The sequence below is a fragment of the Zonotrichia albicollis genome, chromosome 15 (assembly GCF_047830755.1).
Source record: "Zonotrichia albicollis isolate bZonAlb1 chromosome 15, bZonAlb1.hap1, whole genome shotgun sequence".
Lineage (NCBI taxonomy): Eukaryota > Metazoa > Chordata > Aves > Passeriformes > Passerellidae > Zonotrichia > Zonotrichia albicollis.
Window position 1 is genome coordinate 15,662,795 of NC_133833.1, and position 27,931 is coordinate 15,690,725.

Here is a 27,931-nt window from a genome sequence, read left to right on the forward strand (position 1 = left end):
TGCTGATGGCAGCTTTGCCTTCTTGCAGCAGAACACCACCCCCAGCTCGCAGCTCCCCATCCTCCCGGGGGAGTCGGGTGCGTGTGCGTTGACACCCTCGATGACTGATCTCTCAGACAGAGAGGAAAGAAGTAGGGCTGGTGGGGGAGAAAAGGGAGGCCTGGAGGATCTGCAAAGCTCCCTGGAGAAGATGGGGATGGTGGGGTGTGTCTCAGGGAGACAAAGTCCCTGACATGGGGCAGGGGACAGTGGGAGGGTAGAGGTGGTCCCTATCTGGGAATGGAGACAGAGAAACGAAGTGAAAGAAGGGACAGGGAAGCAGGAAACATCCCCATATCTGTGCAGGACTGGAAGAATGAAATTTTAGAAATGGGGAGAAAAAAGAACATGCCTTTTCATGCCTTTCCCTTCTGAAACCACCAACCTATCCCAGGGATGTGGGACTTCCACGTGAACTGCAGGCACACAGTTTTTGTTTGGATGTTGATGCAAGATGTCTGTGAGGAGAGGAAACATCCACTCTGACTTCTGCCCCTTGGCCTCCTCACTGGGGTGCCAGTTCCAGCATGAGTGGAAGAGCTGCAGTGGTTTCTCTGTTGGAGGAGGTGAGGTCAATCAGAACCACTCTTCCCAGGCCCAGTCTTCCCACTTCAGCATGATACACTGGGGAACTTGGGAATATTTTGTTTCATGTGGATCTGTGGACGCCAAAAGACATGGACACCATCAAAAGTCCTGACAGCTTGGTCCCGTCTCACTGCTCGGTACATGAAGCTGTCAGACTGAAGCCATGGTTCTGCATTCCTTCTAACTGTCCAAAGCATTTCCTCCTGGTAACACCTCCCTGGCCCTACCATCATTTCTCCTCTGGTTTCTTTCTCCATAGAGTTCAGGCAGTTTCATTTACACTTCTCCCTGTAAGGTATTGTTCCAAGCCTTAAATCAGTTTTTTAACATTTCAGAACTTCAGGCACAACAAGAGTTGTGCATGTTATTCCAACACCAGTCACCCTGGTGCCTGACAGAGGAGAGGTGTCACCTCCTCTCTCACAAAGCTGCTCTTCGCCCAGGCACTCATCACACACACTGCTGCCCACATTTCTTTCCTGCTCACTGTTCCTTATTCCTTCCCAGCAGAAAGGAGATATTCCCTCAGGACATTTTAGGGATACCCTCTTAGAGCAAAGTGAGTAGTCCCAGCCCTCAGGATAATGGGGACATGTCTTTTGCTTTGGGTCCCAAGTCTGTTACTTCAAGTGGAACAAGACAGCAGCCATGAGAGCAGCTCCTTTGGCAGCTTGGGTTTGCAAGAAATTCCCCCCACCTCCAGAGGAGGGGGGGAAACTTGGTTTCCTGAGCTGCCATTGAAGTCTGTGTCCTCCAGGGAGTCAGAACTGCTCCCTCAGAGGCTGAGCAGGCCTGGGCCCCATGTCCTGGAAATGCTTAAAAGGAGGTGACAGCAAGGGAGGGTCTGCTCAGAGCTGAGCCTGTTTCCATTTCCATCTGTCCCAGGCAAAGGGACTGGGGAGTTGTCCCTTTGTGTGTCTGTGTGGGTCAGGAGAGTCAAGTGCCTTCTACCAGTAGTAAGCCTTGAGTTGGTCACCTCAGTGACATCTCCTCACATAAAAACCCTCTGGAGCTCCATGAACACATCATGTCTGGTGCAAAAGTTCTTCCTGCACCACTGCAGAGGAAGAGGAGGGTGGTAAGCAGCTCCAGCACCTTGCAGAGCAAAACCCATGGACAAGGACTTCCACTGGGAATGGAGTCCTGGCTTCCTTCATTGCTCCATCCACCCCTGGGCATGGGGCCTGTGAGAAGTGGCTCCTGACAATCTGGGACCTGTGCTCTGCAAGCCTGGGCTATCTGGGCAGCTCTTTCCCTTGCTTTGGTGCTACTTTGCTTTGCTTTTCTTGCTACTCACCTCTGCTTAGTGACTGGGACTTTCCAGGTTCACGGTGGTGTTGGGACCCTGGGGCATCCCTACTAAGAGCGAGATTTGGCAGCTCAGGACTATCTCCAGGATGACAATCCCTGCCCCAGTCTGGTCCCTGTGATACCTTCATGGTGAAGACTTTTTCCTTAATGAGAATTTCCTTTCTCCAGCTCATGCCCCTTCTTTCTCACCCTGTCCCTGTGCACTTCTGAGAGGAGATGGGCATGTGTCATATCTTGCATCCCAGCACACAAGGGCAGGCAGAGTGCCCACCAGCCCTGATAAACATGCCAAGACAGCCACCATCCCCTTCAGGACATGGGTTTTCCACCCAAGTGAAGGCAGGGAACCAAAGTTTTGAAGTGGAAGGAGATCCGCTCATGGCATCCTGCTGCAGAGAGCATTGTGGCTTCCCAGACTGAATCCTCAGCGCCTGACCCTACAGAAGCAACCCCGGAGTGACTTCCCAGCTGCAGGGCCAGGGCTGCTCTCATTCCCACCAGGAGACCCCCCCGTTCCCGCTGTGTTTGTCCTCTCGGGGCACCACAAACCTCGGAGCGAGGGGGAGCATCCGCATGCACGGCTGGGCAGAGGCTGCCCTGGGCAGCTGGGGGAGGAGCTCTGTGCTCTGGCAGGGACAGCGCTTCTTGCAGCCCCTTCTGCTGCCCCGGAACGCAGCAGGCAGGAAAATGGAGTGGCAGTGGTGGCTGGGCAAGGTTTGGTGCCCACAGGCAGCCGAGTGTTGTTTCCCCCCGCCGCCCAGTCCTTTGCTCTCTGCGTGACTTTTCCAAGGCAGCTCAACCTGCGGCGTCTCCTGCTGCATCCCACATCCCACCCTGATCTCCCCGGCTGGCCGTGCCAAGGCTCGTCAGAGCTGACCTGAGGCAGCTGGCCACCCGCCCGCCTGTGCCAAGGCATCTCAGAGAGACAGACCCCCCCTGCAGCTTCCAGCACTTTCCAAAAACAGGCTCCTAGCTGCATCCTGATTCCCTACCCCCGGAGATCAGGGCTGGCAGCTGAACACTCTTCTGCACCACAAGAGGGGCCTTAAAATCTGTAGGGTATGAGGTGGGGTGTTAGTGGTGCACTGTCGCCATTCCATCCCCCCATCCTGCTGCTCACCCTCCTCTGCTCTGTTCCCCCCGAAAAAATGCTCTTCTTTGGATTCCTCACCCCTCTGCAGCCCCCTCAGCCCGAGCCATTTCCTTCAGGAAAGGGATCCTTGGAACAACTCTGTTCTCCCTAACCTCTCCCAGCCCCCCACCCCGTTTGACCTTGGTCCCCTGAATCGTGGGGTCTGGGAGGGGAGCTAGAAGAGACTACAAGGTCTGGGGAGATGAGGAAAAGGAGCAGGATGGGACCATCCTGTGATGTCCCTTAGGGGAGGGAAGCAAGGGGGGACATGCCACGGTTTCCCCCTCAAAGGAAGCAGAAATTAAGATGTGGAGGGATGGGGGGTGCCTTACCAAGCAGAGCTGGAGGAGGGCGGGAAGGACCAGGCAGGGAGCCGGGGGGGTGCTCGGATCCTGCCGGTGCACCTGGGGGAGCAGGAGGTGGTGGTGAATATTTTACTCTAAATCAAACAATAGGACCGGAGCCGCTCCAATGATTTTGCAGAATGCGTTTGGTCGGAGACGGAGGAAGGACTGGAGGGAATGAAATAAGACCCCCGAAAATTTCTGTGTCCCATCTCGCCCCCACCCTCAATCCCCCTCTGGCCTGAGCAGCACCAGAGGGGGCTCCCGGAGGAGCAACACCCGCTCCATCCCACCATCCCACCTCCGGCATCTCAGCCCCGGGAGGGCTGGGCGGTGATGGACGGAGAGAGGGGGGCGAGCAGGGGGGGCGCGAATCGGGGATTGGAGGGAGATTAGAAAGAAACGGATCGGGGCGAGGGTGACAACGACGCCGCCAGGGGTGGTCTTGGCGTGGGAGATGGCGCGGGGGACAGGCTGGCAGTGACCGGCGCTGCCGATGCGGGCTGGGCTTCGCTCACCGGGAGCCGTCCCGATTCCACCCGCGAGCGGCCCGAGCCCACGCGTGCCTCAGGCGCTCCGCTCCTTCCCCCTGCCCGCCCTCCTCCCCGACCGGCGACCCCACGAGGGCGGCACGTCCCGCGTGGGTCTCGCTGCGCTCCCAGAGACCAAATCCTTTTCCCAGCCCGACAAACCCCACCAGCTCCTCCGCCTCCTGCCTCCTTCGGTCTCCCGGTCGGCTCTGGATCCTGCGTCCCACTCGGGTCTCCGTGGGGAGCAAGGTGGGGGGAGCGGATGGGGCCGGCCGTTCCCTTCCCAACGGGGACCGGTGAGCAGAGACAAAGGCGGTGAAATATCAGTGCCCGGCTAAAGCGTCTCCGAGCCCCTTCGAGCCTTTAACTGGATCGTTACGGGATTATCCGCACCCTGAGCAGCCGCGGGGCGGGGGCCGCGGCCGCCCCGTCCCGTTACCGAGCGCCCCCGGGGACGGCGGCGGTGGGAGGCGACTCACGGAGCTGCCCGGGCGCGGCGGCGGCTGGAGCCGGGTCTGCGGGGAGAACGGATCGGCCGGCGGAGGGACCGTGAGCGGTACCGGGGCGGGCAGGGGAAGGAGGGGCGCAGGGGTCGCCGTCTGTCGCGCTTCGGGGGCCGGCGGGGGACCCGCGGCTCGCTCCGCTCCTGCCTCCCCCTCGCCTTCCGCGGGGGGCGCAAAGTTTGTGCCCGCGGTGGGGGCAGCGCTGGGGTGCGGGGAGGCAGATCCGGGGGTATCTGGGCAGGATCGTGTGCCGAGAGCCCGAGGGGGCTGACACTGGGGTGCCGGGCCGGAGAGCGGGATTTGGGACGCGGGGCTGGGGGCAAGCGGGGTGTCGGGGGTGGGAAGGAGGCAGGGAAAGAAGGGGGGGGTCTCTGTGCCTCCGCGCTGATGGGCTCAGCTTTATCCAGGGCTGTAATCCCCCTGCTCCTGTAATTAAAAACTCCGCATTACAAGGAAAACGGTGTGCAGGGAAATGTAATCAAGTCTGGAGGGGCTTAACCATCTGGTAAAGGTTAGGACCGGCACGGCGGGGGACGCGGCCGGGGGATTTGGCAGCAGCCGCGATCTGGGCTCCTCTTAATCTACCGCGGGTCCGAACGCAGCATCTGCGGGGTAATACCGGTGCCCCGGGCAGCGATCGGTCTTGCTGGAGCTCCCACCGCCGTTAACGGGATCTCCCCGTTAGGAGAGAAGGTGGTCCCCTCCTCAGGTGCGTCTAGCTCCTGTAAACAGGTTTTGCTGTGGCTCCGGGATGCGGATTGCAGCCCCTTGCGGGGGCCAGCAAAGAAAGGGTTAAGCCGCTGCCGGTGGCCGCGGTTCGGCCCCGCAGCTCCGGGCAAGGGCCTCCTCCGCCGCCCCCGGGAGCCCTGAACTCTTTGAAAGTGCGAGAGGCAAGCGAAGGCGAGGGCGGCGGCGCGGGTGCGACTTCTCGTTCCCGGGACCGCCGCAGGGCCATGGGGGCCGGAGCAGGCTCCGGGCCATGGGGGCAGCTCTTCCTCCGCTCCCTCGTCTTCCTCCTGTTGGCCGGACCCCCGGCGCGGGGGCAGCTGCGCTACGCCGTGCCCGAGGAGCTGGAGCACGGAGCCTTCGTGGCCAACCTGGGTGAGGACCTGGGGCTGGATGTGTCCACCCTGTCAGCGCGGAGGTTCCGCATCGTGTCGGGGGCCGGGGCCAGGCAGCACCTGGAGGTGAACCTGGAGAACGGGATCCTCTTTGTGAACGAGCGCATTGACCGGGAGGAGGTGTGCGAGGCCGGGGGCACCTGCCTGCTCCACCTGCAGCTCCTCGTCGAGAGCCCACTGGAGCTCTACCGCGTCGAGGTGGAGGTGCTGGACATCAACGACAACGCACCCACCTTCCCTTGGCAGGAATATGTGCTGGAGGTGGCCGAATCTGCCGTGCTCGGTGCTCGCTTCCCCCTGGAGAGTGCTCAGGATCCTGACGTGGGCACCAACTCTGTGCACACCTACCGCCTCAGCCCCAATGGCTTCTTCTCCCTGGAGGTGCAGACCCGCAGCGATGCCAGCAAGTTTGCAGAGCTGGTGCTGGAGCGTGCCCTGGACCGGGAGCAGCAACGCGTGCATCGAGTGCTGCTCACCGCCCTCGACGGCGGCGTGCCCGAGCGCTCCGGCACGGCGCACATCCTCGTCACCGTGCTGGACGCCAACGACAACGTGCCTGCCTTCGACCAGCCCTCCTACGGTGTGAGCCTTCCTGAGGACGCTCCTGCTGGCACTCTGGTCATCCAGCTCAACGCCACTGACCTGGATGAGGGCCCCAACGGGGAGATTGAGTACTCCTTCAGCGGGCACGCACCGCCACGTGTCCGGGAGCTCTTCCACGTGGAGCCCCGGAGCGGGCAGGTGCTGCTGAAGGGCCGCCTGGACTATGAGCGGGCCAGCCTCCATGAGCTCTACGTGCAAGCCAAGGACCGCGGGCCCTCGGCTGTGGCCGTGCACTGCAGGGTGCTTGTGCACCTCCTTGATGTCAATGACAATGCGCCAGAGGTGACCCTCACCTCAGTGTCCACACCTGTGCTGGAGGATGCCCCCCCAGGCACTGTGATCGCTGTCATCAGTGTTCAGGACCGGGACTCTGGGGACAACGGCCGTGTGAGCTGTGAGGTCGGCCCCAATGTGCCATTCGAGCTCCGCTCCTCCTTCCGGAACTACTACACGCTGGTGACCACGCAGGCGCTGGACAGGGAGCTTGTGCCTGAGTACAACGTGAGCATCACGGCCCGGGACATGGGCTCGCCTGCCCTGGTGACCCGCAGCACCCTCACCATCCCCGTGTCTGACGTGAACGACAACGCCCCGCGCTTCCTCCAGCCCTCCTACAGCGTCTACGTGATGGAGAACAACGCACCAGGTGCCTCCATCTGCTCTGTCAGCGCCTTAGACCCCGACTGCCAGCAAAACGCCTACCTGTCCTACTCCATAGCCGACGGGCACATCCATGGCATGCCCGTGGGCACCTACGTGTCCATCAACTCCGACAGCGGGCACATGTACGCCCTGCGCTCCCTCGACTATGAGCAGATCCGCAGCTTCCAGATCCAGGTGCAAGCGCAGGACGCGGGGTTTCCCCCCCTCAGTGCCAACGTCACCGTGCACATCTTTGTGTTGGACCAGAACGACAACGCCCCGGTCATCGTTTCCCCCCTGCCCCGCAATGGCTCCGTAGCCACCGAGCTGGTGCCGCGCTCGGCTAGGCCCGGCTACCTCGTGGGCACGGTGTCGGCGGTGGATGCGGACGCGGGGCTGAACTCTCGCCTCTCCTACCAGCTCCTGCAGGCTACCGACTTCACCCTCTTCAGCGTGGCGCCCGACACGGGGGAGCTGCGCACGCTGCGCTCCTTTCTGGAGCAGGATGCCAGCCGGCAGCAGCTGGTGGTGAAGGTGCGGGACGGGGGGCAGCCAGCCCTCTCTGCCACCGTGTCCCTCCTGCTTTCGGTGGTGGAGACCATGCCCCAGACTCTCTCCGACTTCAGCGAGTTCAGCCTTCCTCCAGAGGTCTCCTCATCCTCCCCGCTCACCCTCTATCTCCTTGTCTCCCTGGGCTCCATCTCCTTCACCTTCCTCCTCGCCATCCTCATTCTCACAGCCATTCGCTGCCGCGGCGAGCGGCGTTCCCGGCAGGGGGACAGCTGCTCGCCGCCTCGCTGCCATTGCTGTCCCGGGTCCAGACCCTCCCCTGATGGCCTGAAGACTTCCAACCTGACGGCGCAGCCCCCTTCAGGGACCGCGGCTGGCACCTGCCTTGATGTGCCCGCGGGCGGCCCCCCAGGCTACTGCTACAAGGTCTGCCTTGGTCCTGAGTCTGCTCAGAGCGACTTCATGTTCCTCAAACCCTGCAGCCCCCCTCGGAACAACGAGAAGGATCCCGGGAAGCGGTCCCGGCCAGAGCAGCATCTCCAGGTCTCCAAAGAGGTAACACAACGCCCAGCAGGGCTTAGCAGCACTCCGCAGGTCCCCCCAGCCCCCTCCCTCAGCCTCTGCCACGAGGGAAACCAGGCACGGCTTTTCCCAGAGAACAACCGGAGCCTTTGATCAGTGCGGGAATTAGGAGCCGTCAGGCAGCGGGATCTCCACCGAGCTTCCCGACGGGTCTAATTACCGGGGGAGCGCCGGGCTCGGCTGAGGCGAGAGGAAATCCCTTCTCACCGTCTTTTGTACCCATTAGAGGCAACAGAGATGCTCCAGTGCCCTGGGGGCGGTGGGATGGTGGGGGTGGCTTCTCCTCGGTGTGGGTAAACAATTCACGCTTGAGACAGTGTGAGCATCGCTGCTGCTCTGCTGCCCCTGTGCTGGCAGGGCCCGCAGTGTCCCGGGCCTGGCTGCTGCTCTGCACCGGGCTGTGCCAGCAGGCGGGGAGTGGGGTCTGCGGGGCACGATTTTGATGTCAACATTTGTTAGGTATTGAAATGTGGAATGTCTAATTTTCCCAATGAAAGGCTCTCCAAAACACGATTACAAGGATGGAGAGTGATGAGGCGTCTAATCCACTTACGTCTGACTTTTAATAAACCAGCCCTTCTGAGGAGAGCCCAGGACTCTGTGCCAAGAGAGTCTCTCCACGTGTCTCCTTGAACCCCTGGACTCTCTTCCCTAAAACTTAATTAGATTTTCCTGCAGCTTTTGCACCCCTCCTGGGACACCAAGTGCACAGCTGATTTCTGCATCTCTCACCATTTAGTACCTCAGACCTGGGCTAAGTAAACATTCCACATGCAAAAAATGCATTTGAAAATTGGCAGGAATAGGAGAACCACCTGTCTCTCCCCAGAATGACAGGCTTAAAACCCCCAGAGGCAGAGGACAAGCCCAGAACCACCCCCATACCTCAGGAGGGTGAGGAAGGTCCAGAAGGGAACAGGCTGATTCCATGCTGTCTCAGTTTCCCCAGAACAGGAATGTGCTGCTTGATTCTCCACAAAGGACACAGGGAAGGTGGAGATGTGGTCCTGCATCCCTGCCTGCTGGAGCCTTGTGCTGGCAGGGCTGGGTTTTTTGACAAAGGGTCCCAGGGCTGATTGACAGAGCTCCCAATAACCCACCCTTGCTCTTCCCTGTGTTTTCCAGGCCAAGCAGCCCAACACGGACTGGCTGCCTCCGAGCACGCAGAGACCTGCCCTGAAAAGGTACCAAATCCAGCCCTGAGGGAACAGAGGGAGCAGGTGGAAGGGGGATATGGGAATGGGGAGGTTATGTCCCACACAGCTTTGAACCAGTCTCTTCTCTTTAGCTCTCAGAGCCTGGAAGATGTGGGGGAAATCCGTAGAGCCCTCCAGAAGGAGCACGAGAGGCTGTGCACACTGGTGACCCCTGTCTCTGGTTAGTATTGGGGTACTGGGGCTGGCAAGAACAGACCCTCTGGTTGCTTTTGGAGGTGCACTGGGGGCATCACACCCCTGTTCCTCGCAGTGGTGAAGTTTTGTGGGTGGAAGGGGTGTCCAGGCACCAGGATGAAGGTTGGTGACACAGGACTCGCATCCTGGGATGTGGATGTAATCTTTCACTTATCTTTTCTCCAGAGTTTCAGAAGGCTTCAGCCGGCCCCAACAGCATCTGGACACCCCACTACAGCCCCTTGTACCCAGCCCTGGATTATCAGCACAACGTTTACATCCCTGGCACCCCCACTCTGCTTTCCAGCAAGGATGGGCCCCACTTCCCGGGCCGGGAGAACAAAAACAGCTTCTCCACCTTTGGCAAGAGGAAGAAGATGACAACTTACTGTGACATGCATGACAGTGTGGTTATCAACAACGACCTGAAGTAGCCTGGATGGCTCTACCCTTGGAATCTTCTGCATTATTTCAGCTGCCAGATCCACCCACAGCACACACCTCCATGTATGGACCACTCAAGACTTTATGGAGATGCTGGGAGAGTGGCTCAACAGAGCACGTGGGAAGGATTTAAGGAGCAAGAGACTGAAAATTACAGGAGCTGGGAGGTGGTGGCAGGGGGAATTTCTCCCATCTCATCTTGCAGAGCTGTGTTGGCAGCAGGTGCTGTTTGAGGTCCATATGACCAGATTTAAGCAAATCTGCCTTGAGTTTACCCATTCCCATGTCCCCTTAGGGACCATTCATCTCTGTAAACATTGTCACTTCTTTGTCTTGTCTGGCTGTGTGAATGTACTGAGCTGCATGCCTGTATCTCTGTCCCACTAGGCATGGAAAGGGTGTGTAGGCCAGGCCTGGTTCAGCCAAGCCTGACCTCACCCACTGGGGCAGTGACCATTGCTCTGTCCCTGAGATCCAGCAGGATGTGTTGCATGTCCAGAGCAGCAATTGGTGTCTGTTTTCTCTGGGAAGTGAGTACAAAACCCCCAGCCTTCATGAGTGCTTCTCTTCAAACCCTGACCCAACACTTGCAGGGCTGGACAGAGCCCAGCTCCAGGGCAGAGCCAGCCTTGCTCAGGAGCAGCACAGGCACACATGGACTGCATGGCCAGAGGGGCTGCCAGCCTAAGCACCTGAGAGACACACAAGGAGAGGCCCTGCTGGGCAGCTCTCTAGCCCAAGGCAACATCATCTGAATGAAAAACAATTTCCAACCTTTGGAGTGACCCCAGCACAGGTCTCTTCCCTCCAGCCCCTGCCCTCACTCAGATCTCTGTGCTCCCCAAGTCCTGAATGCCTGAGGAACCCCTGCTCTGGTGCACTGGGGGCCCCACCTGCACAGGACAAACCTCTCCAAGGGTGCCCTGTTTCTCTTTTAGAACCTTTAGCTGGCAGTCAGGAGCCCTCAAGGGCAGGACTGCAGCCCCAGCACAGTCTCTCCCCTGCCTTGTGCACCCTGCACCTGTCCACCAGTCTGTCTGCCATCACTGCCAATTGCTCTGGTCATGGGACAGTTCATTTTGAATCCATCTGTGCAGAACATGACAGCTCTTTCTAAACTGAGTTTCTTTCACTCTGTCTGATTTGTACCAATAAATTGTATTTTAATATCTCACCCTGGCTCCTGGCTGTCCCTGAGTTGCACACAACAGCAGGGATTGCTGCACAGCTCGTGGAGCAGCACTCCCAGCTCCAGGAAATATGTCTGTCCTTCTGACTCCTGGAGCAGAGAGCTCCTTTTATGCCTAGAGCTCGTTTTATTCATTTCACCTGCATTCTGGGGGCTCAAGGCCCCCTTCTCTCCTTCCCTGGACTCAGGAGCAGTTTGGGGTCATGGAGATATCCCACAGCTCCTTGCTCAATGCTCCAGCTCAGGCAGGGGGAGATTTGCACCATGGTGGGGGCATCCACGAGCTGCTGCGAGAGGGGCTGGATGTGGCACTAATGGCAGAACAACTTGTGGTTGTTATACTGATTTCTCTGGTGAATTTACCCTTTTCCTTGGGTAGGCACCCACAGCTTCCCTCAGGGGCCACAGAGATAACCTAGGCCTGTGCCAGGTGTAGGGGCAGCTCCCTGGGGATAGGCAAGCCTGGATCTGTTGGTGGGATGTCTCTTGGCTTGATGTGGGAGCACTTGGCCTCCAGATGAAGTCCTGAGGTGACCAAGCCATGGTTGTCCTTCCCATACCCCGAACTTGCTGGTGGCTGGCTCGGGGAGGCTGCAATGCAGCTTTTGGGATTAACCCAGAAAAGTCCTTGTCTGCAAGGGGGCAATGAGCCCTTCAGTGGAAGCAGGGCCAGGGAGCTCTCAAAGGGGCCTCGTGGGAGCCAGGGCCTGGGAGGACAAAGCTTTGGACATGAAAGGAACCTGGCTGCTGCTGGTGACTTCAGTCCCAGCTCACATCTGCCTGGCTGCGGGTAGATGAAATATTCCCTGTCCCAATTAGACAGCAGGATGAAGGATTTTCTGCTGCCAAGTGCATTCTTCAAGGGTCTCCAGAGAGTGTTAAGGGTAAAAAAGAACCCCAAACAGCTACCCTGAGACCTCTGCACAGTATTAGCCTGTTCCACTGCTTCAAAAGAACAAGGGAATTATGTAAAGTGATTAAGAACAGCCTCAAGAAGTAATAAAAGCATCAAATGGACCTGAGTCCCCTCAGGGCAGCAAGCCTCTCCCCCTGCTGGATTAACCGTGGCAGTGTCTCTGCTGCATTTTCAGGTGGTGCTGGTCAGCACTGGGAGAGGACTGGAGCCCCTCTGCAGCAGGGCCCAGCTGCTCACTGTGCTCACACAGCAAAAGCACCAGCACAGCCTGTGCTCCATGGCATCCAAGGGCTCAATGAGCACATGGAACTGGTGCTTTGTATCAGATTCCCTGGTGTGGCTTCCCTAAGGGAAATTGATCTCAAAGCTGACCCCTCAAAACCCACAGGTGTTTGAAAGCTGCATTTTGCATCACTGTCTTTGGAAAATCATGGGGTTGAGCAACCAAGGGGACAGGTTTGCCACCTCCCCTGTCACTCTCCAGAGTATTTTATTGGCATTTTTTAATCCCTGCTACCAAGGCTCACTGATGCCCACTGAACTGACCCCATGCCCTGTCCATTACTCCTGACCATGATACAAAAACACACACAGACACACAGACACACAGGCACACACAGACACACAGACACACACACAGACACACACTCATATCTGTACTTCCTGCTGACCCTCAGGTCTGCATGTTCAGTTCAGGCACCTCCCAAAAGGGATTTGAGCAGCACAGCACCCAGCCCACACCTCAACACCCCCCCGTTCCCCCAGAATCTGCCTTTGCTCAGTTGAAGGGAAACCTGCACTGACAAGAGCTCAGTTTCAATCTTTCATTTCAGTCACCGTATTGATGAAAAGGACAATAAAAAGGGACATGCTTTAGGGCAGAGAGGACTTGCATAAATCTAATTCAGCCACACTACTATCCCTCTTCAAAGGGCATGTCTGGTCAGAATCGTCCATCTAATAGATGAGATCTCCTTTGAAGATCTCCCACAGGGACAGGGTTTCATTAAAAATGCAAGGTCTTTGCCCTACAACTAGTTATTTTTACAACTCTCCCTGTGCTAACACTCCTGAGCATTGGCTGGTTTCTGTAGCCTGGTAATGCACTGGGCATGAGAGCTCCTTTGGAGATCTGCTCAGCAGAACCCTCTCCGGATGCCTCTCTCACATGTTCCAGCTCTCTCAGAGATCCAGAGGCAAATTTGGCTTTCAGGGACCCGCCAGCCAGCTTGAGATTTGCTTCTAGGACAGTGGGAAAGCTGCCATGTGGTGCAGTTGGCTGCAAAATGCTTCAGGCCATGCAAGGCAGGCACACAGCACTTCTGGGCACCAGCACAAACAGGGGTTTGTGCTCTTGCTGCTGCTGAGTAGACTGCTCAGATGGAAACATCACTTGTACCTCCGAAATGACTTGAAAACGGGTCCCAGAGAGACAAAACTAATCCAGAGGTAGAGAGAAAAGAGGCCAGAGGCAAAGACCCAGAGGGGCTGATGCTCAGTTCTGCTCCCATCTGCCACACACAGAATTGAGAAGCAGCCAGCAAATTCCCCAAAAAGCCTCAGCATGGACACAGCACTCTGCATGCAGCTGGGTCAGGCTGGCTACAGCCATGGGTGCAGGTGGGTCTCACTCCCAGAGGGTATTGTCAGGACAGAGCCAAAATACATGAGAACCTCTGCATGGACCTTGGATCCAGCTCAATCTGTGGCACATCACTAATTAGATCCTCCAAAGATGCTAGGAATTTATTCCTCTCCTCTCCTCTCCTCTCCTCTCCTCTCCTCTCCTCTCCTCTCCTCTCCTCTCCTCTCCTCTCCTCTCCTCTCCTCTCCTCTCCTCTCCTCTCCTCTCCTCTCCTCTCCTCTCCTCTCCTCTCCTCTCCTCTCCTCTCCTCTCCTCTCCTCTCCTCTCCTCTCCTCTCCTCTCCTCTCCTCTCCTCTCCTCTCCTCTCCTCTCCTCTCCTCTCCTCTCCTCTCCTCTCCTCTCCTCTCCTCTCCTCTCCTCTCCTCTCCTCTCCTCTCCTCTCCTCTCCTCTCCTCTCCTCCCTTAATTTATTCAAGACTGGCAAGATCCATTCCGATTTCTTTTCAAATTGCCTCTTAAATGTCTCCCTGAACCCACCAACAGAGCTGCCTGTTCCTGGCTGGATCCCTTCCCCCTGTTTCCTTTTTGATCTTGGTAAATGTTGTGTAGAAATAAATATTCTTTAGCTTCTGCCATAATAACTTAGCCTGTGCCACGCTGAAAAACGTCTGCATGATTGTCACATGCTGATTTTCTCTGCTCCTTTGCACCTTTTCCTTTTTCTCTGCTCTGAAAACATCAGTTGCCAACTCCTCCACAGAGATCAGATGGAAGAGCAGGCCAGGGCTGAGGGATGCTTTTGCTTCCCCGTTAGCCTATAATGTATTTTCAGTTTAAGTGGTGGAAATGTCACTGGCTCTGTTTTGCAGCATTCACTCAAGTGGAATTAATGCTTCTTGTTAGTGATAATATGACTTAATCAGCTTAATTACTTTGAGACATAAGTAGACACCTTTGTGTATTGAATAACTTATGACACACTGGACCAAAAAGCACGAATGAAGGCTTTGAAAATAAATTAAATATGACCCCTAGTGCAGCCTGCACTTTGACTAATGATTCTTCCCCCATGAAATTCAATGACTTACAAATCTTACATTTGAATAAATGATACATTTTTGCATGTTTTAAACAATAGCAGTGATTTTTATTTCAGTATTCAGGATTCAGAGTGCTCCTCCAGTGCCAGCAAGCAAGGCAAACAAGCTCATGTTAAACGGATTGAAAAATAAAACATTTGTGCAGTCAACTATCAGAAATACATTCAGAGGATCTGCAGGCATTCCTGATGAGATATTTATTTTAATTCATTGCTAGGAATATCTGCAACAACAGGTGAAAAAAACTGCATCAGAAGAAATTGAGAGAGAACAAAGATTCCCAGAAGGTTCACTAAGGTCTTCACATCCAATCTGTCCATTTCAATAATGTCCACCAGAGAAAATATCATTAAGTAGCTCCAGAAGTCTCTTATCACACATTTTGCCTGCATAGAAAATAAATCACACAAAGGAAATAGAAGCAGGAAAAGCAACCATCAATCAAGAAAATTATTATGAACATTTGCAGGATTTCTGATAGGCCAGGATGCAGAGACTCTGATAGCAGGCTGCATGGGAAATAGAAAAATTGGGGTTAAACTGTTACATGAACCCAGAGAAAAGATGAGCTGTCTGAATTTGTTCTGTTCTATTGCAGTGAGTCACCCAATTTCTGTGTCCAAATTTTCCTCTAAAAAGCACTGGAGTTCAGCATGGTGCAGACAATAACACATACAGAGATTCTTTCAGCCCAAGCATATCTGAAATTCAGAGGTTAGCTTAGACTGTGGCATCACAGGGGAGCCTCACTGGTTTGATGAGTTTACTTTTAAGTCCATGTGCGTATTTCTTGGTATTTTAGCTGACAGGAATTTTTTTCATACTGCTGAGGGTGAAGGCTGGGGACTCTAGGATTAATTTATCACTGCTCTTGCTCTGCAGTTGTTCAGTCTCTATTGACTAAATCTCCAAAGCTCCCCAGAGTGCAGATGGAACATATCCACACAGGGATCTAAATGTAAGGAGTTTAATCTGAGGTTGAATCCCACCTGTAGGATTCCATCTTGTCCCCACTTTCCTTCTTGATCTTCCTTTAATATCATTTAGAGGAGACATGCCCAGCAACCCCTGACATTAGCTTTTTATCGGAGATCAGAGGAAAAGATTTACCATTTGAGTATCTCCTAACAGACCAAACTCCAGGAATGTAATCCTGAAATTAGTTCCTAAAAGTAAAATTTATCTTTCTCCTGTTTCTAGGAAATGCAATGTTATAATCCACTTGCTTACCTAAACCACCTCTTTGTTTTAATCTGTCCCTGCAAAACAGTGTGACAGCTGCCCCAGAATGTAAGGAGATCACCAAAAGGATGATCATCTGGGACTGAATCCCTTCCCTATGTTCCCCAAGAGTTCTCTTGGCTCATTTTGCCACATGACATGAACCACTTAACCCCTCGATGCCCATCAGATGTCACACACCCTGATGGTTGTGCTCCTTTGATATCTGAACAGCCTCCAGCACGCTCCACCTGTCACTGCAGGGCCCACCCTCTGGCCTTTTTTCTGCCTCTTTTTGGGTCCAAATTTCATATTTGCTGTAGCTCCCCGTGCATTTCAACCAAACCTGACCCAACCACTTCCAGTTTTGCTCTGCTTTTCCTGTGTATCCTTAAAGATCCACGAAGATTTGGCTGCAAACTCCCAAATCCCTGGTGAGATGGTGCCCCCTCCGTGTTACCCACGTGAGGCACAGCTGGGACAGGACCATCCTTCTGCTGTGCTTGTTTCTCCTGAGCCCTGCTGTGCCCAGCCTTGTGGTGTCCAAAATCCACACAGGGAATCACAGGGAACAGCAAGACACCCCAGTCTTGCAAGGGAGGACCTCGAAGTTCATTCCTGCTCCTCCTCTCTTGGAGATGGGCAAAGAAATCACACACCCTTTTTTTTTTAATGTTATCTCTTCATTAAATTACCAAAAAATGAATTTAAAACACGCATGTGAGCTGCAGGGATATCCACAGCACACAGTGGGGACCCTCGTGCCATCCCCCAAGCCTTCCTGCCTGGTTGCTGAAGGTATTAGGAAGGAAGACCACTCTGGGAGCCATTTCTGAAGAGCTGGATTCTGTTGGCATGGAGAATTTTTTTTTTTTTCCATAAAGAAAAAACGGCCTCTATATGCAAATGGGAAATAGAGATGGAGTGGGAAATAAGCCCAGCAAAAAATCATGGAAGTTTTTGCTGCCTGCAAGTGGAATTCAACTGAAAAGGGGGGGAGGGAGAAGGAAGGAAATTGAAAGAGCCTCCTCTGTGCACAGATTGCATTGCTGGAGAAGCTGTGAGTGTTGCAAGGTATAATAGTTGTCTGCTCAGAGGTTCCTTCCCGGGGGACTTTCCCTGGGATAGTTTCATACATTTATTCCTGACTCCTGGCATCTGCATAACACGCTCACAGAGAGAGTTATTAGTTTAATTTTCTTGTGAATTACAATGGAGGCAGAGAGAATTAGAAAATACTTTTTTTTTTTATTATCATTACTTTTTGTTTTCCAGTTGAGAGACTGTAAATGAGGCTATTCATCCTGCTAACATCAGTAGGGACCCAAACCCAAGTCTTTCTGGGGTAATTGGTTTCTGATGAGCAATCACTTGTAAAACCAATAGCAAAGGCAAGAATTGAAATATAAATTCTCTCTTTACATGCTGAGCTTTTCATTAGGATTGTATGTCTGGCTTCTTTCTGGGATTCAGTGGAAAAGCCATGAAGTGGTAAACAAGGCAGTGGAGTAAGCCTGATAAGAAGTTTGTATTAGCAAAAAAATTGGGAAAGCATCATTGTCTGATGTTCTCCACAACAAATAAAGCAGCTGCAGAATCCCCCTGGCTGCAGCTTTCTAGTGAGCCCTTTGGAACTGAAGCCCTGGACAGAGAAAAGAGACAGCAAATCTTCCTGTGGGGCAGACCTGAGTGTGCTTTTATCCAAAAGAGACAAAAATGTTGAGGGAAAAAAAATAAATTAGAGGCCAGGGACAGTTTTCCACGCTGCAAGTCTGTCTAGGGGGGGTGAAGGAAATTTGCAGTCCCTGACATCCTGCAGTTTGCAAAATACAGGGGACAGTAATGCCTGGATTTGTTGCAAGGGTGGAGCCTGTGAGTCAGGCTCCAGGGTTTTTTTCCTTTCCTCCCAGTTACTAGTGAGGAATCTGCTAATCTGCGCTGGCTTTTGTTTCCCTGATGAACCTCAGGGTGCTTAAGGCTTGATTTATTTATTTATTTTGGTGGCAAATTAAGCATCAGTCTGGATGCAGCTCTCTCAGTGCTTCCTAGGCTGGGGCTGTGGTGCTGTCATTCATTGGCTTAACTGGATTGCTTGCTGCTTTATGGGTTTTTTTCCAGTAAAATCTTTTGGCACACATACAGAAGCTTGTTGCCTTAAAGATGAGCAGAGAGCAGCAGGCTTGACAAAGACTGGGAACATTTTTAAGCTCATGTACACAGAAAGGCCTCTGAAACAAGAATGATGTGGACACATCTCCATCAAAACAAACCAAGCAAAACCCTTCAAATAAATCCTTTTTTTTTTCAGCTTTCAAATGCTGAAAGCTGATCCCAAAGAAACAAACAGTAAAATCACTGATTGGATTCAGTCCCAAGGAACCTGCTGTGAGCACAGGAAGGGGACACAACATGACACACCAAGTATTGCCCAGAGAGCTCTTCTAAACACAGCTATTCTGGGATTCTGTACTGACAGTTTTCTGCTTTCATTAACCCAAAAGAGCCAAACACATTGCCGTGGCCACAGCAAGAAATGAGGCAATTTGGACACTTCCATATTTGCATCACATTTGTGTACAATTTGTACTAATTTGTGTAGCTCAGGGCAATATTTTGCAGAACTATCAAGCAAACCTGTCCTGTTTTTTGTTTGTCTCATTTGGAGCCAGGCTTCCCAGGAATCTCCCAAACCTGGGTGTGCCCTGCACCAATCATGCCTCCTATTAGTTGCACACCCATCAGGCTCTGCTGACTGAGCCAAATTTTTGGCCTCCCACCTCAAATATAGGGCAATGTTGTAATTTTGGTATTGTTTGAGCAGAAGGAAATGTCTCTGTGACACCGCCAGATCATTCATCTGAGTTTAAACACAGGAAATTTTGGGAATATGAGAGAGGAGAGGAGAGGAGAGGAGAGGAGAGGAGAGGAGAGGAGAGGAGAGGAGAGGAGAGGAGAGGAGAGGAGAGGAGAGGAGAGGAGAGGAGAGGAGAGGAGAGGAGAGGAGAGGAGAGGAGAGGAGAGGAGAGGAGAGGAGAGGAGAGGAGAGGAGAGGAGAGGAGAGGAGAGGAGAGGAGAGGAGAGGAGAGGAGTTTTAGCTAAGACTGTAGTGTGATTTAAGACATGTGGAAGAGGGCCAACTGGTCATAGCAATTTTCCAAACTGCCCAAGCCTCTGCAATCACTTTTAATTCAACCATTTCTGTCTAGAATATAGACAGAGGTTTGTACCAGATTTGTACCTCAGAGAAAACTCCAATATCTTCCTGTCAAACTGTACAAGGACAACCTGCAGAGCCTGGCCCTGCATCACTACATGTGCCTGTTTAGAAATCTGTACAGGTAGAAGCAGTCTGTAGATAATGAACATTTTTTCCTACTTAGAACAAGTGCTGCAGGAGCCTCAGTTCCCCACCTCTTTCTCTCTTCCCCAAACATTTCCACATGCTCTTTCTCTGTTGACAGCTAAGTTCCCAGTTGAGGTCTCTCCTGCAAGTTTATCCAGCTGATCTTTCAGAGGATGATTCCATTTGGTCTTTATGGATGTTTCTTCCCTCCCAGTGATGAATAGTACAGCTGAGCCTTTCATTCACAAGGCAATTGTGACGGGAACAAAGGGGGAAAATGTAGGAAGTGAATCCTTACAATTTAGTTTGGTTTATTACAAGGTTCTAATTGTAACATTGTTATTTTGGTTGCGCTTGTATTTCCCTTTTCTAGAGTTTATTAATGAGGAGGACTAGAAATAAGCAAGACAGCATCTCATCACATAATTACACCATTCCCTTAAAATATGTATGTGACTGAAGAAGATTTACTTACTGTGGTGACAGTTTGCCAGTGACAGAAAATGGTGAGTGATTAAAGAACATTGATTAGTCCAGAAAATGATCTGTTGCTGTCTCAGGTTTTGCTCATTCTTTGCTTTATTCTGGCACCTAGGAAAACTCATTGAGGATGTAAGCATTTGGAAGGCCTGTGAAAGAAAAAGGAGATGGCTTTCAGGACCTGCACAGCAAAGGGAGAGAAAAGAACTACGGGTAGAGATTTTCCTAATTTAACCAACTCTAAGAATTTCTGCCATCGGATAATATTTGTAGTTGTTATTGTGAAAACAAGGAAGAAGGATGGGCAAAGCATTAAAAGTTGGATTTAAAAGCTACTATCTGGCCAGGAAACCTGTGCCAGTGTGGGAATTTCCCTGCACTTCCTTTCTGGTGGACATTTCAGGGAACCTGAGGGATTAGGGGAACCTCTGGATAAGAAATGAAATTGCTGTGGGTTCTGGGTGCAAGGTATTAGAGGGATTCTGCCTGAAACTGCAAAGAGCTCAGTCTCTGCCAGCCCACAGCCCCCCTTTGCATCCTCTCCTCTGGCCATCTTAACAACCCCCTCAGCTTTTACACCCTGAGTTCCCTTTCCATCATTTCATGCCACTCTCCCCTCTTGCTGTAGAGCAAGGAGGAAGGAACTATTTCTCCTGCAACCACATCATTCTCTGACTTTATTTACAGAGGCTGAAATGAAGAAAACTCCCCCCTGCACTAAATCTGTTTGGCTTGGTGAAGGCAAGGAAGTGGAATTATATTGCAAATGTCAAGGGCTATGAAAAATGTAACAGACTTTAATATTCTTCTGCTGTTATTGCTGAGAGTGTCTCTCACCTGCATTCACAGAAAGTGAAGTGCCTTTTACCACTGAGCAGAAATGATTGCCTATTTTTATTTTAAAGCTACACTGTGGCATGTGTCCTAATAATAAATACATTTTCCCTCCAAACTCTCTCTTTAGCAATTAACCTTCAGCCTCAAGACTTAATTTTAGCCGTGAGCCTTTAGGGTCAATCCCTGCCTCAGGCTCCAATAAACTCCAGCCCCAAATATCCTGTTACCTATGTCTTAAAAGTGATTCCTGCATTCCTAATTACAATCACAGCCCCTACCTTCCTTGATACCTGATGGGAGCTGGTGCTGAGCCAGGCACTTGGATGCTGCTTTGAAGATGTAAAACATTTACTGTGCCTCTCTCCATAGCTCACTTTCCCGTGGGGCTGCGTTTCAAGGTAAGTGGTTTGCATAAGATCCCTCAGAGACCTACATTTAGTTTATTCAGTAGGATAAACAACCTGCTGCTTTTGTGCTTCTCCCTACAGAGCAAAGAAAAGCCCATTTTATACATTAAAATTGAACACAGCATTGCTGAAAGGTCTGTGATGGCTTTTTTCTGGTGCTCAGAGCATTTTATCTTGCTCCAGGAGGGGTCTCACAGGGCATAAGCCCTGTATATCTCCTTGTACACCCCCCTCCTGAAATTACAAATACTCCTAATCCCAAAACCCTGTGTTGGTGAGGGATAAGAGGTTGCCGACCCTCAGCTCTGCCTGTCTCACTGCCCGAACTGCCCAAGGATGGGGGAATTCGTGTGGAGCGTTTTTTCGCGATGATGTTTTAATTTCACCTGGATGCAGCAATCCCGCAGCTCCGGGAGGGGGAACCCGGCTGTTTGCGGCCCAATTAGCACAACCCTTGCAATTAAAGGGCATAAATCCTTGATGTTTTACTGGGAATCACGACATGTGCCAGACCCTGGCGAGCCCTGGCAGCACCGAAGGGCCCCGAACGTGCAGTGCCGGGGGAAAGTGGGGCAGCCCCGGCAGAACAGAGCCGCGGGGCTGGGAGACCCAAACCAAGGCTGGCATGGGGCCACTTTTAGTTATCAAACACTTACACCCTGAATTAGGACGGGGACACACACACAAGGATGTCACCCTTTCCCTCCTTGTGGGGTCGGTGCTGGTGAAGGCACAAAGAGGAACGGTGGAAGATAAACGAACAGCTCCCTCCCCGCCGGGATTTGAGCAATCAGGAAATATAATCTGAGCTGGAAAGTGCCCGAGCATCTGTTGGGTTATTAATAAATTGTGTGCAATCTGTCCGGGATGAAGCTCGGGACGGAGGGGAACCATCTGCTCCCGAGCGGAGCTCTAATGGTGTCTGGGGAATGAACTCGGCAAATGGAAAGGAACGGGATCGGCCAGCCGGGTTCCCGCAGTGCCCGGCGCCCGCACGGCTTTTCCAGGCACGGACAACGCGGAGCTTCCCTCAGCCCCGGGACAGGACCCGCAAAGAACGGGGATTCAGGCCCAGCGTGGGTGTCCACCATCATCTCTGCAAGCCTCTAGGCTCGGCCAGCTCCCTGGGAACTCGGGTTCTTTTCCGAGATGCTTTCCAAAGGGTCCTGCCCCAGAAAAACCCCGCTCCCAGGCGCTGTCCAGCCCTGGGCGGGATCCCCGACCTCTCCCGCTTTCCTGTGGGTCAGTGCTGATTGCAGCCCATAAATACTGCTCTCCACGTTTTATCCTCCATCTGTAAGGGTGCCTCGTGTGTTTTCTCGGGGGATTTTCAGCTCAGCTCCTCCCCGTGCTGAGCAGCGAGGGAGCGGGCAGGGCAGAACCCCCTCAGCCCACGGCCAGGGCTCGGTGCCCGCCGTCTCCCGGGAAAACCGGGACTCCCTGGGCCACTGCCAATGTCTGGGTGTCGCTTATGTTAACTGAGCAAAGCTGGGAGCGTGGAGCGCTCATTGCATGAACTCTCATCGCGGAATAAACAACCAAAATGTTTCTTGCTGAAGGACATCCCTGCCTGCTCGCAGTCCGTGGGGGCAGACATGCCTTCCCTCAGAGGGAGAATCCAGGAGCGGCCAGCAGGCAGGCACCATATCCCTACAGCTCTTAGCACGTGAGAAAATCCTGGCTTCCATAAACTCACACAGCGCAACTCCAGCCGAAATAAAGGATGCTTGAGGACGACACCACGGGCGACAGGAGAGAGACAGACAGCGAGGGAAGAGCCGCTGCCAGCGGGGAATGAGCGAGAGCCGGGATCCGCTCGGGTGACGGCTCCATCTCTCGCCAGCGATGCCGATCCCGGAGCTGCCGCCGCCGCCGTTGGAACGGAGACAGCCGGGAGCTTCCGGCGGGGCGGGGCGGACGGGGGAAGCGGAGGGAAGCGGGTTCCGCCCCGGCACCGAGGGGCTCCGTGCGGGCCCGGGAGGGACGCGCTGTCTGGGGAGTGGCTTGGCAATGGCTGTTATTGTTTTATTATTATTAAATTTTATTTTAATTTTTAATATATTTTTTTAACGCGCATTCCGACTGGTGCCGCTCTTCTCTTCCTGCGGATTGAGGCGTGGAAACGCGGCCGAGCCGGGAGCTGGGCCTCTGCGGAGGGAATGAAGGAGCTGACAAGGCGCTGGATCCCCCGGGAGAGCGGGACAGCTCAGGGTCGACCGCGGGTCCGGTCACCGGCATGGGAAGCACAGCAGCTTCCCGAAGAAGGTCGGGACTTCAGCTGTGCCAGGTCCCGAAGTCAGACAGGGAAGGGGACGGATGTTTTTGTCCATTCCCCGCTCTCTGAGCTTGACCCCTTCTGTTCGGGAACTGCTGCAGGTGATGTACAGAAGCGAAGACGAAACGCCGTGCGTGGGTGCTCCGGCCGCTGAGCCACCACGGCATCTCCTTCCTCGTCCCCCACCTGCATTCTCCAGGGAGGAATGCCTCGCTGAAAGACCGATGGGACCCTGTGAGCAGCTCTTGTCTCGCTGCTTAGGGTACTCTTGAATGGTAGAAGAGCTTTCAGCCTCAGGAGGCTTTGAAACCGGACCCGGCTTTTCTGTGCGGTGCTCTAAGCGCTAAACTGCGCCAAGGAGGTGAGAACGACACAAAGATAAGTTTGTGAGTTCAGGACTCGTCTGCCCTTCTGGAGGGAACGAGGTTTTCTTTCCGGATCCTTGTCGGCGGAGACAGTCGCCCTGATGCGGAGCTGCTGTGCGGTGCTTTCCATCCTGGGGCGGTGGGGCTGGAAGTGTCCTGTATGGCGGGAGCGATTCTGTCGGAGCTGCTGCTTTTCCTTCTCTTGCCAATTCTCCATGTCTTGTCTCAGAGTGTAACTGGAGTAACGAGCTAATTTCAGCGGGGATCTAAACAGAGCGTTCCAAACACCCCTGAAAAAGTCTCTGTGTCTCTCCGCTCTCTAAAGGACAATAGGAGACGAACCTTTTGACTTGTGTTTGCCTCTGGGCTCTACTCGCTTCTCTAAGAGTCCAGCGATGAGTCAGTGAGCTCTGATGCATGCTCTGAACTTGGGATGTCGAAACACATGGTTAATATTTTTCAGGACTTTAACCAGGCTTTCATCCGTTCCTGCCTAATGAAGGAGGCTCACAGTAACGCTCAGGCACTTAATGGACTTTCAGGGTGCTGAGTAGTTTATACTGATTTTTTTCTACAGATCCTCTCTGTGGATCACCACTCTTCATGTCTCGCTGCTTAGTCAGAAGCGCTGGGAATGCTCCAAGGCTGACCAAAGCTGAATTAGCTAAAGCAAGCCTTCCACCAACTGGTGTGATTTTTGCAGGATCATTTCAGCTTTTTCTTACGACCTTTGTGGGTTCCCCTTATAGGTGCAGATGGTATAAAAGGCACTTAATTGTGCATCTGTGGTAGTAGTGCAACGCTACAATGCCTAAGGGCTCGCCCATGTCACCCCTACCCCACTGCTACTCAGGTAGTAGCTGGATTTCATTAGTGTGAGAATCCCACATGGACTGGATCTGAATAAGCAAGAAACAACTCTTCCTGTAGGTGATCTTGGAGTCTTTGACTCTGTCTTCGCGTTTAGAAACATTTTTATTTCTAGCTTAGCTCAGATATTTGGCATTGTGGAACCATTTAGTGAAGCTGCTACTTGGTGGATATGAAAATGATATAGACAGGCGTTCAGACCAAAATAAAAAGGACACCGTGTCCTATGTCCTCGACGTCAGTGTTTGTCACCTCATTAACAGATGTTTTACTGATTTAAAACATCCTACTACATTTTGCATACAGCAGTCTTAACTTAGTACGGCTCTTAAGATACTTGTAGATCGTATTTGCTGGCATCAGCATTACATTTTCACCTCCATGAACACGGCATGAAATATTTCTCCAGAGAAGAACTATTTATTCCAGGTAAGTGAATTAACTTAGCAAACAGAAACAGGTAAGTAGCGGGGGAAAACTTCAATCAACTGAAACAAACTCACCATAAAAATAAAAACCAACTGAACAAACCAAAACCCCAAAACATAACCAAACTAAAAATGCAAACAAACGAAAAAAAAAAAAAAGGCAACAAAAGCCAAAATCTGTCCTGCTTAAACACCTCTTGTCCTGGATTCACATGGAGCAAACGTGATTGATTTGTTGATAGAAGATCATCCCTAGCATCTCTTCCTATCCACGAGTCAAGACAGTGATCTCTACCCAAACCGTTATTTCCTTTGGCTACAGAAATTAAAACAAACTGCCAGAAAATTCTAGGAAATTCACGAGTTCGTGAACACGTCTCCAGATCAACCTGACAAAAATTGTGCTGTGCAGGATTTTCTCGCTAGTCCTCTGTTATGAAAAAGATTAATTCTGTTGTCTGCGCCTGGGAAAAGTTAACAAATGCTGTTCTACTTGATAGAATGGATTTGTCTGTGTCTGTTTACCTGTCGTCTATGGTAAGTAGAGTGTGAATCTGCAAACCTAATCCAAGGAAGAGAAGGACAAAACCCGTGTGGATGTTAGGAATGAGAAAAAGATGTGGTAATGAGTTTAATAAACCCCCGTCCTCGGCGACAGCAGTGCCTGCCAGAGGCTCCTTTTGCTGTTTACCGTGGGCTGTTCCTGAGAAGCGCTGGAGGGGAGGAGCACTCTTCATCTTCACAGCCTAGTTCCACCAGGATTTGGGATATAAAACATAAAGTGTCTAAATGTCTTCCTCGGGGAGAAAACCCTGTTGCTGCTTGTGATACGAAAATACAGGTAAGTTACCAAGACACAGTAGGAAGAATTCATCTTTTCATTGATGGCATAGACCAGGCAAAATGGCATCAGGGATGTATCTGGAATCAAGACATCATTAATACCCACAGAAAGCCTGACTGCCTTCAGCAGCAGGTTTCCATAAGAACCGGCGGCACTGCAGAGATCAATAAAGCAGGAATACAAACAGGTCAGTAACACAATCGTATTTAATAATGTTTTGAGCTGTGGTTTGTGTACAGAAGCTACAGATGTGGCAACAGAGGTTATTCTTGTCCTTGGTGCTCCTGACGGAGGTGCTGTGGGCCAGGTGATGAATGTTAGGAGGGCAGGCAAGAGCTGTGTGGGCATGTAGAGGAATTTGCCCTGAAGCTTCAAATGGTGGGTGGTAAGAAATCTTCCCACAGCACGAAGTAGGTTTTGCCGGGATGGAGAAAGGGATACTGTACACCTTTTTATTTTTTTTTTTTCCCATCAATGAGGAATGTTGTGCTGGGGCAGTGTCTGTGTACTGTGGCAGTGATCCTTCCCTCTGAGTGGCATGGAGAAGGGATTGGGGATTTGTCAAAGGGAGGCTGAATTTGAGTAGGGAAGAGTCTTCCTTGATGAAAGGACACGCTGTGTAGCACGTGGGCTGTGTCATTGGTGACAAACTGCAGAAAGAATGCCCAGCTGGGGATCTCTGCCGCTGCATAGAGAGGTTCTTGCTGTATCCTGGCAGAGCTTGTCTGCCGGAATGGAGAAGAGCTTGGCATTCACCAGGCTGCAAGAACAGCTCTTCATCGAGCTGTATGAATAACATGCAGGAGCTGTGCTGGTCCCGTGCTTTTTCAGCGTTCTTGGAGCTTGGTGTGCTGGGCTCTGATGGTTTTGAATCTCTGAAGGAAAGATTCAAACAGTCCCCTGCGGTTTTGGTGTAATCGAAGCCTTTTGCACAGATGTCGAAATATCTGGGGCTTGGGCTGCTCTGTCAGAGGGAGGTGGATTTTCTTCATTGAGATAAGGGATTCAGGAGTGTGTCCGTCTTCCAGAAGGTGGGGGAAGCGATGGAGAAGGGACAGTCTGTCTGTCTTGCATAAATTGCAGAAAAGCAGGAAGTTTGTTCCTCATCTGGAGAGATGAAAGTCGGCAGGAAAGAGGAAGGGGACTCTTGCCAAAAGACATGTTTGCAGTCCATATCGAGAGTGATGTAATTATATGAAAAATTACTTGGTTAAGGAGACAAAGGAGAGGCAAAAAGAGAAGAAGAGAAGGAATTGAGGGAAGAGAAGACTATGACAAAGAAGAGAAAGAAGGAAGAAATAATGCAGAAAAATACAGGAGAAGCAGAGAATGATGAAGAAATAAATGGAAAAAGAGAGAACAGAAGAAACCATAAACTATTTTAGTGACATGTCATTGACGGTATCACTGCACACAGAAAGAAAGGGAGGTGAGAAAGGAAAAAAAAAAAGGAGGCAAAAAAGATTGCAAAGAAAAGAAAAGAGGATGAAACCATAAATTACATTACAGGAGTGCACCAAATACATGGCCGAATAATACAGGACTGAAGGAGAAAACTAAGAAGGAATACAGAGCTGTAAATCAGTGAAGAAGAAAGGACAGAGAAAAGCAGACGAGATGACCAACACGCACCGAAATTACCTCTAGATGTGGAATGGTAGAATGGAGCTGGTGCCTAAAAAGGTCCGGCTGGCGGAGAGCACCGCATCTGGCGCTGGTGTCTGTAATTAGTGCTGACTGCTCCTAATTGATGATGCCCACAGAGGTGCCGGAGGCGACCAACGATCGACTAGCAAGGGTAGGAAAGAGAAAGGGAATGAAAAGAAGGGAAAGGGGAGTAAACGATAGGGCGTGACAAGGTAAGGATGAAAAAGAGAACAAGGAGAAGAAAGAAGAAAGGGAAGTAAAAAACAAAGAAAAAAACCAAGAAGAGAAAACTAAGAAACAAGAGAAGGCTAAGGAAGGAAGATAAGGCAAAAAAAGAAAGAAAGAAAGAAGAAGGAAAGAAAAAAGAGACAAAGAAAGAGAGAAAGATATTCGACCAGGGCAGGAAGAAACAGCAAAGGAGATGGCCAAGACGGAGCGGAGGCACAGGCGCAGTCGCGGAGCGTGTGAGGCGGCGGAGCAGCGCACGGTGTCGCTGCAGGCTCAGGAACGGGTCCGTGTGGGCGGCTCCGCCCCGGTGCGGCGGAGAGCCCGGCTGTGAGCGCGGGGGGGGCGGCTCGGGCCGGGCAGCAGAGCCGGTGCGTCCGGGCGGCGGCGGGGAGCCGTGCGGGGCCCGGGCCGGGGCCGGCAGGCAGAGCGGCGGCGGCGGGCGGCGCGGCAGGAAGG

The 27,931-nt window shown here is 52.4% G+C and overlaps 1 protein-coding gene across 1 annotated transcript; it reads left to right on the forward strand.

The window, feature by feature from the left end:
- Window positions 1-4,774: 4,774 nt before the first annotated feature.
- On the forward strand, window positions 4,775-10,914 carry LOC102063609 (protocadherin-10). The gene is made up of 4 exons (XM_014270967.3): window positions 4,775-7,878; window positions 9,031-9,089; window positions 9,194-9,282; window positions 9,483-10,914. The coding sequence occupies exons 1-4, from the start codon at window positions 5,401-5,403 to the stop codon at window positions 9,728-9,730; spliced, it is 2,874 nt and encodes a 957-aa protein (XP_014126442.2). The 5' UTR covers window positions 4,775-5,400; the 3' UTR covers window positions 9,731-10,914.
- The last annotated feature ends 17,017 nt before the right edge of the window (window positions 10,915-27,931 follow it).